Source organism: Cajanus cajan, chromosome 7, assembly GCF_000230855.2.
Source record: "Cajanus cajan strain Asha chromosome 7, NIPB_CcT2T_4, whole genome shotgun sequence".
Classification (NCBI taxonomy): Eukaryota; Viridiplantae; Streptophyta; class Magnoliopsida; order Fabales; family Fabaceae; genus Cajanus; species Cajanus cajan.
Window position 1 is genome coordinate 3038632 of NC_138523.1, and position 11596 is coordinate 3050227.

General features: G+C 28.7%; 1 protein-coding gene across 1 annotated transcript; it reads left to right on the top strand.

Moving 5' to 3' along the window:
- The first annotated feature begins 7695 nt into the window (after nt 1-7695).
- LOC109805048 (putative indole-3-pyruvate monooxygenase YUCCA3) lies at nt 7696-10958 on the top strand. The gene is made up of 3 exons (XM_020366995.3): nt 7696-8639; nt 8987-9358; nt 9875-10958. The coding sequence occupies exons 1-3, from the start codon at nt 7947-7949 to the stop codon at nt 10100-10102; spliced, it is 1293 nt and encodes a 430-aa protein (XP_020222584.1). The 5' UTR covers nt 7696-7946; the 3' UTR covers nt 10103-10958.
- Nucleotides 10959-11596: the final 638 nt, after the last annotated feature.

An 11596-nucleotide genomic window follows, 5' to 3' on the forward strand; every position in this document is an offset into this window, starting at 1 on the left:
GTACTGTTCTCGAATTACAATTGGACTTTTTACATTGGTATTATGCACATTCATTTAACACAAGTTTTATTAATATTTAAAATTAAAACTATTATTTTTAGTTCGTATGTTACATACAACTGATTTTATGTTAGTGACACCTCTAAAAATTCGTATAGATTCTTAAAATAATTGTTATTCGTTTACCTTAAAATAAATCATCATGGCCCAAAAATTGTGACATTAAATTTTAAAAAGATGAAAACTAAAGAAAAATATTTTACTAGAATGAAACCAAAATTTATTTATTTTACGAAGACCGAAAATAATATTTACAAAATTAGAAACATGAAAAATAAAGAAAAACTTTATAGGGATCAAATCAAAACTTACTAATTTTACAAAGAGTAAAAACATATTTAAGACAAATAAAATATAAAATATAACTAAATAATTTTTAAAATAACATTATAAATCATAATAATATTAAAAATAAAAAATACTAGTCCTTATTCACCTAATTTTAGTTTATAAGAAAAAAATTATTAAAAAAACATTAGAAATCCAGTATACATATAATCATGATTAAAAATTAAGACCATAAATTTTAAAAATTAAAAATCAATTCTATTTTAGAGAGAGAAAAAAGTTATGAGAATTTTTTTTATAATAGAGGAATGTGAATTTTGGGGAGAAGAGATAAAAAAAATTATTAGAGAAGAGAAAAAATATAAAAAGGAACAAAAACTTTTGAAGAAAGAAACGAAAACCTTTGAAGGAAGTAATGAATATATATATATATATATAATTGAGTTTTAGTGGGAAAAAAACTATTTATTAAGTATTTTTTAATAAGTTTTTGCTTAAACTAAGTAATAAACTATACCGAACAACTTATTAAAATAAGTTCAAAATATATTATGTATTACTCTTAAGATATTTTATAAATTTGTCCAAACACTCATATAGACACTTATAGAATAAGATAAGTACAAACAATTTATTCATAAATTTTTCCAAATGGGACTTAATTATATCTTCCCTAGAAAACCTTAATGGTTCAAATTATTTTGTATTCCTTCTAAACTTATATATAAGTAAAAAAATGCTTAAATTTTTTGAACTAAATATAAATAAATTTAAATCAATCAACCTTATTTAAGGTTCTCAATCCAAAAATACCCTTTTAATAATAAATAAATAATAATATCATCTATCATGAATATGGTTAAAGATATTTTAAAAGATGTAGTGCATATTTTATGTGAAATTGTAAAAATTAAATGTATTTAATGAACTTCCTTAATTTATGTAAAATTAATTATTTTTGCTCATATGTAAATTCAGAGAAAATATATGATAAACTTATTAATTTTTATAATAATTATTTTAAAAATTATATTTGTCATCGATTCATAGTGTAAAAGCTCTATATATAATGCTACAGTTAATTGTGTATAACTTTTGCACCCAATTATAATTATTTAGTTCGAAATTAAAGAGGAAAAAAAAAACTAAAAGTAGTAAAGCCATATGAAGTTCTCATATATCAATCTTTGGGGACAATTGAATGTTTCTCTTCATTCGATTTTGATTACAAACCTTGTCGCTTTAATGTGTCGCATTATACATTCCGTGTTGGAACTTGGAAAGTTAGACAATCATTTTGAAGTCTTTTAAAAAAATGGAAAAACAAAAATTGGAATTGAAGAAGGTGAAGAAATTTTGTTCAATGGTCTGTCTTTTCTCTACTTACTAAAAACTACAGTCCATTGCAACTTGTCATGTAATTAGAACAACATCATTGCAGGTGACAAAAACAAACCTGCTGGTATCTTTTGGGGTATCAACAATATGAGAATTATTATGTGAGTTCACCTTGATGTACATGTTCATATAGCATGCTATATCCCAAGTGAACCTTCCAAATTTTTCTGCATTCTCTGCCCTGAACCACACCACTCAAGCACTGAAATATGAAACGAAATTAAAATAGCATTCCAATATGAACTTGCTAGATATGTGACACATATATACTTGATACATTATGGTAAGTGCGATATATCATTCTTGTAATAAATGTCTTACAAAAATGACAGACAATTATCACAATTTTAATGAAATTAAACAATAAGTGAGAAGATTGGAATATATATGAATTAATTTTGGGAAAACAATTAAGACAATTAGACTAAAATAAATTAAATTACGATGATATTAACAATTAGAAAGAATCTATAAGATATGGGGGACTTTACATGGATATTCCCATTGATGTAATCACATTACTACAATGTTTTTATCGATTATTTTGAAGCCGAATTAATCTAAAAATAAAAATTTTCTTGTGATGATTATATTTAATTAAATTTTTTACATTTTATGTAAACTTATTATATTATTTTTAGATTAATTATAGATTTAATCTTTATTATCACCATCTTTATAATCTTATTTTTATTATAAAAAAAAAAATTAATCCTACCGTCGATACTCATAAGTCCCTCTCTTATAGCCACAACACTTTAGCTTCATCTTCCGATACTTAATCTTTTAGGCGTTTTAAATTAGGAAAAATTGGTAGCTAAGAATTCGCATAAATATTTTAAAAAGAGAAGAATCAAGAAGAGAAATACCAAGAGAACTTAAAATAGAAAGATAACATCAAAGATTGTAAAGGACTATACCCCTTTTCTTTACTCTAACTTTCACTTTTTAAAAAAAATTAAAATACAATAATTAATGTTAAATAATAGAAACTTATAAAAAAATTAAATAAATAATATAAATATTTTAAAATAACATAAAATTTAAAACAAGTTAAATAGCTATTTAGTAAAGCAACAAAATAACAAAATTTAAAATATTTCATAAAATATGTCTAAAAAAATAATATTTTATTAAACAACTGACACATGTTATTTAATAATCTTAAATAAGTTTAATTATGTTAAAAATGTTATGAAAATAATTAAACCTCTTGATTTAGTGATTGTAAGGCTTGTCATGAAATATGAAATTGACTTGATGCTTCCATATTTAATTCTCATATGAATTTAAAATAATACATGATCAAGCATAAGTCATGTTTTACGAGTACAAATTAATCTTAGTCAGTTTTAAGACATTGCATAGATCAATATCCATAAAAGAAAATATATAATGAAAAATAATATAAATAAGAGACAACACAATATAAAAAGATATTAGATACTAGAGATGTAAAAATAAAATTATATTTTATTACGTTTTTACATAAACAAAAGTTAACGAGAAATGGTACATTTTTTTATTCTATTAATATTACCATATCTTCTTAAGATCAAGTTCTTATTAAAGAAAACTAATTGCGCCATTCTCTAATTAAAAGGAATCGATTTAAATCTAATAAATGATGAAGTGTTAGATTTATGCCCACCTTAAGATTTTATGAGTCGAGATGTTGGTTTTCGCTTTCAATAATCAACAATAATAAATTAACATGATTATAGAAATGGGTTATAGGAATGTTCTTTTATCACGCATATATATTTATTTACAGTAAAAGAATCAAATCATTCGATCAAAATTTTATGAACAGAATTAACATAAAAATAAAATAAAATATTAGTTGTAATAAACAAATATAGCGGCCCACAAGCAAATCATTTGAGAATCCTTCGTTTAAGCGTACCTATGTATCGTTCATAACAGATAGAATGAAATGACATAAAGTAACGTTAATTATTATTGTTTAAATTATCTAAAATATAATAAAATTTATTTATTTCTTTTAAAAATACAAAATTTAAATATAACATGTAACATTTTATATTTTTATTGAGAAATTACACTTAATTACTGTAGCTGTATTAAAAGAAAATTACACTAAAAACACTTTTAAACCTTTTCTATATATATATATATATATTCTTAATTTAAAATAGGCAATAAAACTAATTTGACATTTACAAATTTCTTTAACATTTAACATCTTCCGTTTTCAAATTTATTAATAAAATATTTTTTAATTAATTGATTGTAGATAATATATTTTAAGGGATAAAATAATAGTTGTTATTTATCTTTTTAAAAATTTGAATTGTGAGGTTAAATTAATTTCAGTTTTTATTGATGGATTACGGGTGTGGGTGAGGGTTAGAATTTTGTTTGATATGCTAGTAATGCTAGGTTTGTCTCACTTTTAATTTGATTAGGCAAGTTGTGATTTAAAAGAAGGAGGCGAACCTAAGGCATCCATCAAGGTAAGAAGGTAGTGAGAACATTGCGTTAAAGTGTGGAATAATTATTGAGTATTGAGATTATTGACCCTCAATCCTTAAGATGTATGTGTGTGTAGGTGATGGATTAAACGTAATCCTTATATGAATTCGCCATGTGTGAATATTGTGATTTGAATATTATATGTATGTGATAAGTGTCTAAACTATGATCTTAATTTGATCATGAATCCATGAGTGTTTGTGAGTTCCTATAGAGAAACCTTAAAGATGTATTTAAACCCTTAATTGTAGAACTAATTGAATAATGATAAATACATGTTTGAGAACGAAATTAAATAGACATTAGACACCCCTTACTTGATTAAATTTGTAGTAGTTGTAGAATCAACATGTCTAAAAATCATGATTTATGCAAAACCTATTTTATTGATGCCACGTTGAGCGACTACTTGGGCTTGTCGAGTGCAGTAGTTAAAGTTTACTCCCTTGGATGATCACGCCAAACATAAGGTAGTTCATGCTACATGTGATAGTTCTGAAGTGCTTGTGGCCTCATTCACGCTAGGCGTGCACTTGGTCACACTAGATGCAAGAACTCTAGAGACCCTTTAGACGCATCTCATTAGATGCAGTAAGAATTACGTCAAGCATGATCCTTCCAAAGGCTCACGACCTCGAATATGCTAGGCGCGGGGTATGTCTCGCTAGGCACAACCTTGATTGTGAGTTCAAATTTTGTATGCTTAACTTGTGTGCCTGATCAAGGATAACTAAGGGATATTCTTGAATACAAACTGTGATAAGTGATAAATATTTGTGTTATGTGATAAAGAATGTGATAATTGGTTCATTGTGAGAAGTCTTGAGAACTATGAGTTGATGAGAAAATGTGATTTGAATATGTGTAAAGTCTTAAATGTCATTCATCATGTGCATATGTGTTTTGTGATGACTACAATATGAAATACATCACTAGGGAATACTCTCTTGTGTAAAAGCTTGAAGATTAGTCCTCAAAGATAGTTTGGTTTGCGAAGCCTAAATCTCGCTCATTGTATATATGCATGGGTCGGATCTTGTGTGACTCAACAATCTTGACAAGGCCCTAGTTGTATATGTTTCTACTATAGAGTATTGTGATGACTTGACCTGACATGTACTTCTAGATTACTTAACCTTCATATAAAAGTGTTTTAGAAGTGCCATATGATTGTAGTTAGGAGAGTCTAGTTGACCATAGCATATTATTTGCGTTTGAATTATTATTTGGTTTATGTTATGATGTGGTGGTATACGAATTGAGAAGTATTGATTTAATTAAGGTAGTGGATTAATGAACTCTATGAATATTTTGTCTAAGTGTATTATTTTTGTGGTTATCCAACCTTATCCTGCACTAGTAGCTAGAGTGAGATATGTTCTCACTCCTATATTTTTTTGTGTTTGTTTCAATATGTGTTTGCAAGAGATTTTCATTTTGAAGAAGTTTAGTTAATGGAAAGGAAAACTTTGTTTACCTATGACATCGAAGTTTACTAGGAATATGTTTTTATGTTTTTTTTGCACTAGGAATTGTAATTTATTTCTTTTAATAACATTTCTGCAAGTTCTTGTAATACTTTAGGTTTACCTTTGAATTTAGAATTTAGAATGTGAGACCTTTTACCTCTAGTTTGAAGTATTTAATATTGTATTCTTTTCATAAATCTTTGTCCATATATTATTATGCATGAGGGATAGAGAGTATTACAATGTTTCGAACAATAAACAAAAGAGTATAATTTTTAAGGTATCGTTGATATGTATAAAATTTAAAGTAATAATTATAAAAATTTATAAATTTATCACATATTTATATAACATAATTTATAACTAGACCACAATACAGAACATATAGTAGTCTTACCTAATTTAAACAAGATTGTCTCCAATAAAATTGGATACATATAATCTATATAAAAAATACTAATAATACAAAATATGTTCATTATACTTTGTGTTTGGACTAACTAATATGGAGTTGTTCATTAAATACTCGAAAAAGGAGTTTTATTATCTATAAGGGGGTGTTTGGTATACAAATTTTTTACTATCCTGAGAATCTGACATCATGAATGTTAGTTTTTCATGTTTGATTTGTTATTTAAAAAATAACATTCATAGAGGGCCTTGTTTTCCGAGAATGATTTTTGTATAGTTTTTTCACAAAATTATTCTCATGAGGAGGAGAAAAATTAACTTTCTTAAGGTAAAAATAAAATTTTATTACAATAAAAATATTATGTTACCTTTATTTGCTTATTTAATGTAGTAAAAATCCTTGATTTTTAGGTAACATTTAAAACTATTCCCAAAAATATTTATAACCAATCGAACATATTTTTATGATTCCTAAGAGTAATAATTATCAGAATTTATGATTCCTAGGAATCACGATCCCAAACATAAAAAAATTTGTTACTCCCTCCGTTTTTATTTCATAGTCGTTTTGTCAGATTTTGTTATTTTTTTTTATTGTCACTTTTCTAAAATTAATGACTTATTAATTTTCTTTTTCATTTTTACCCTTAATAATTAATGCATGTTTACTGAACAATGTGTTTATTTATTTTCTAATGTACTTATTTCTTTTCCAACCACTTAAAAGGTATAACAGAAAAATATGTAATAAATACTTTGAAAAACTAAAATATCAATAATTGTCTTAATTCTTGTGCATAACCTTAATGACAATAAAAAAAATTGAGGAGTATGTACCAAATACTTTCAAAGGGTCTTTTTCGAGACAAAGTATTTATATTGCTCGTACTTGTGGTCTATTTAACAAAAATTAAGATCTCATCATATTAGCAAAGCATATATTATCAATTATTTTTTTAAAAATGTTAAATATATAATTTAATCCATTTACGTAAGAATTTATTAAGCTGTTCACCTTATGAATAAACATTAATGATTTTATCTTTATCATCATGCATCAACTCTTAACTCTCTCAAGCATTTTTAATAGGATCCTTGTACATATAGCACATTCTTAATGTACTCCTTACACATGCATTCTTAATTTAGTCCTAATGTATAAAGATCAAGTTAAGAATGTCCTATAATGTATATAAGTTGGATTAAGAATGTGTATAGGAGTTAAAATGACAAACCAAATCAATAATATAAAAGTTTTTGAATAATTGTAATTAATCACGAATCTCTTCTTCCAACTACATTTTTCTTTCCATATATAAATCTTGAAAATTAATTACATTTACATGTGTAAAGAATAATTTAATAAATTTTATGTATGAGAACCAAAATAAGAACCAAGTAGAGAACTTGTAACATGTATAATAACTAATTAAAAAATATATTATCTTTTAATTCCATCATAAAATAGTTATACAATCATATATTATACAAATATTTTATCATATTGAGTCTAATCTCATATCTTGAATGATTAGATATCTATACACATCCAATAAGTGTTATTTTCAAATGACCTCACATGCTCCTCTGGGCTCCCTACCCCTTTCACTATTTATACGCCTTCTAGTTCCCCCCACCCTCTCCACTCTTCAACTCAACTAAATCCCACCCCATTCTCTCTCCCTCTCTCTCTCTTCCACCCTTCAAAACAAAAGTCAATCCCTCAACCTCTTACACCTTCAAACCACACCATAGTTTTAGTGCCTAATACACCCCCACAACACACACACACACCAAAGTACTTGTTTTCATCCCAAACCAAAAATGCATGACATATGTCTGAACATGCCACCAATGGTTCAAACCTTCGACCCTGAGGACCTCTTCACAAGGCGCTGCATATGGGTGAATGGACCTGTGATAGTAGGTGCAGGCCCTTCAGGTCTTGCAGTGGCTGCAGGCCTCAAAGACCAAGGTGTCCCCTTCGTAATCCTAGAGAGAGCAAACTGCATTGCCTCTCTCTGGCAAAACCGCACCTACGATCGCCTCAAGCTTCACCTCCCCAAACAATTCTGCCAACTACCCAATTTCCCTTTCCCTGAGGACTTCCCCGAATACCCCACAAAGTTTCAGTTCATAACCTACCTTGAGTCCTACGCCAAGCACTTCAACATAGCCCCACAGTTCAATGAAACAGTGCAGTCTGCGAAGTACGATGAGACCTTTGGCCTGTGGAGGGTCAAGACCATTAGGAAGAAGAAGGGTTTTGACTGTGAGGTTGAGTACATTTGCAGGTGGCTTGTGGTTGCCACTGGTGAGAATTCTGAGAAAGTGGTGCCTCGGTTTGAAGGGTTGGAGGAGTTTGGTGGACATGTCATGCATGCTTGTGACTACAAATCTGGGGAGGGTTATGGTGGACAGAAAGTGCTTGTTGTTGGGTGTGGAAACTCAGGGATGGAAGTCTCACTTGATCTATGTAACCACAATGCAAAAACATCTATGGTTGTTAGAAGCTCAGTAAGTGCTAAAAAAAGACATTTCTCTTGACCCTTTTAATTTATTCTTCTTCCAAAGTTAGCATTTTTTATTCTGAGTTTAACATATACATAGTCTGTTTGCTACAAATTTGGAAGAACTTTTAAGAATTTCTCCTGATAAATTTTATTTTATTTTATTTTATTTTTATTTATAAAGAAACTCTTTCAAATTTGTATTCAAACACTGAGAGTCAAGTTCACTTTCATGTTTCAACTGATCAAAAACAGATGTTGGCCATCTCTTTCATGAGTACATTTTTATATACTGTCAACCAATTTGAAATAATGATGAATATTAACTCTTTTTTTTTGTGTTATTATGATCAGGTTCACGTGTTGCCAAGAGAAATTTTTGGGAAATCTACCTTTGAGGTTGCTGTGATGTTGATGAAGAGGCTGCCTCTATGGATGGTTGATAAGATATTGCTGATTCTGGTTCGTTTGATTTTGGGGAATGTTGAAAAATATGGTCTTAAAAGGCCTTCGGTAGGACCTTTGGAACTCAAGCACACTGCAGGGAAGACCCCTGTGTTGGACATTGGGGCCCTTGAGAAGATTAGATCTGGCAAAATCAAAGTGGTTCCTGGAATCAGAAGGTTCTTGCCAGGGAAAGTTGAACTTGTTGATGGCCAAGTTCTTCAGATTGATTCTGTGGTTCTTGCAACTGGGTACCACAGCAATGTACCATCATGGTTAAAGGTTAGTCCTTTGTAATTTATATTCATGTATTGACACATTTCTTTTGCATTGGATTCTTGCTGACAGTTATGGAAGTGGATTTGGTTTAACCATGTAGTTTCTCTCTCTCAATAAAACCAAAACCATGTCAGGTTGTTAGTTTTGCCTGGTCGTTTTTTTTTGTTATTAATATTCATATGTCTAAGTATACAACGAGTGTTTCTACTACTATCAACTTGTTCTGTGTTTTTCCTCCGAGTCGTTTTGTACCATTACTGAGTCCCCCGCAGAGCCTTATGACCCTCTTTAATGTGTCTGAGTGTTGGGGAAAAATATTCAATGTATTTTGAAAATGTGTAGGCATTTGTAGGTACTTGGTTGTTTAGTACATTTTTAGATGTTATAATGTTTCTCTTTAAGGGGCAAGTAATTTAAATGTAGATAATAATGCAATTACAGGAATTAGTTATTGACTTTGTACAAGTGAATTTGTTGGTTCAATGCACTTAACTAAAATGATGTTTTGTGGTGTCTCAGGAGAATGATTTCTTTTCCAATGATGGGACTCCAAGAAACCCATTTCCAAATGGGTGGAAGGGCAAAGGTGGTCTCTATGCTGTTGGGTTCACAAGGAGAGGCCTCTCTGGTGCTTCTTTGGATGCAATCAATGTGGCTCATGACATCGCCAAGAGCTGGAAAGAGGAAACCAAACAGAAGAGGAAAACAGTGGCTGCACGCCATAGAAGATGCATATCACACTTCTAATAAAGAGACTCAAACATTTAGCCATTCTTTTCTTAGCTTGTCTTCTGATCAACCCAAAATAAAAGTGGTAGCAATTTCTGCCTTGCATATGGAGAAGACTTTTATCGGTGTGTTTGAATATAAGTTTAAAAAAAATTTAAAATTTCTTTACCAAAAATATTTTTATTTTTGGTAAAATAATTTTAAAAATACTTATAATTTATATTCAAACAAGTTCTAAGTTAGATCAACTTAAAACTCTCACTTTGATGATTTTTATGTCTGGATAGAGATAGTCTTCAAGGGTAGTGAGGAAAATCCTTGGTTAAAAAAAGTGACAAAACATTAGAGGTCCTAATAAAAAAATATAACAACGAGTCTCTAGTTAAGTTGTGGGATATAAATTGCAAGGGTGCGATCTCCCACCATAAGCTTTGTTCCTTTTCTATTACATACTCTCTCTTCTTCTTGTAAGTTCTAATATAAATCTCTCTAGAAAAAGGAGAAAAAAGAAGAAAAGATTAGCCCTCTCCTTAAGGAAACCCACTATTTGAAAATAATTTGGCTATTAATTTGTACAAAGGATGATGAGGCTTACTGTATTTGCTTTTCTGTTTTTTCAATGTAATTGTTTATTTGTTTTTTAGTTGTAAGGAATATTGATTCATACTCTGATGAGTATTGTATTGTAAAATTTATATTTTAATAATGAAGTCAAAATTCTCTCTCTCTTGCTTCCCTATAATTTGATTTCTTTATTCCGGTCAAACTCATTCACAGGGCACGTTTATGGGCTTCTGTCCTCCAACATAGGCCCAATAAAAGTTGACATTGAGGAAGAGAAACATATTTGAGACCATCATGTATATTACCATGTTTCACGGCACATGGACAGATATTCTAATATTAAAAGAAAATTAATTTTAGATGCTTTGAGATAGGAATGAAATTAGAAAGAAAAAAAACACCCTTAAACTTCACTCTTCTATGTCATATAGTACAATTTTTGGCATGTGATAGGTCATCTGTTGGATCCTTCACTCATTTTTTTCCTATTGAAATAAATGTAATATTGTTGTAAGTGTTATTATGCAGAGATTTTTCCTGATTGGAGCTTCATCTTTTCCCCTAAATTTTATATTTCGGAAAAAAATGGTATTTGATTTTGAATTTTAAATGCTCCAAGTTAAAGGGTTAGATGCTTACTCTAACATTCCCTTTATATATGAATAATTATGTATGTAGATGGTTATTTAAAGTAAAATTCAATTAAAAGTGATTTTTTTGACTAATTTATAATTTAATGTATTTAATAGTATTTTTTCTACGAACATTAAATATGATAATCAATATTTACTTATTTGTATTTGAAGGATGTGATTTTTAAGGGACCAAATATTATTTAATATTGTAGGAATCGAATTTGAGAACATCAGATTGATCATATTCTCATGCTAAGCCTTAATATCAATAAATTAAAAGGTTTAGTTGTGCTTAAATATGATAGAATTTTAA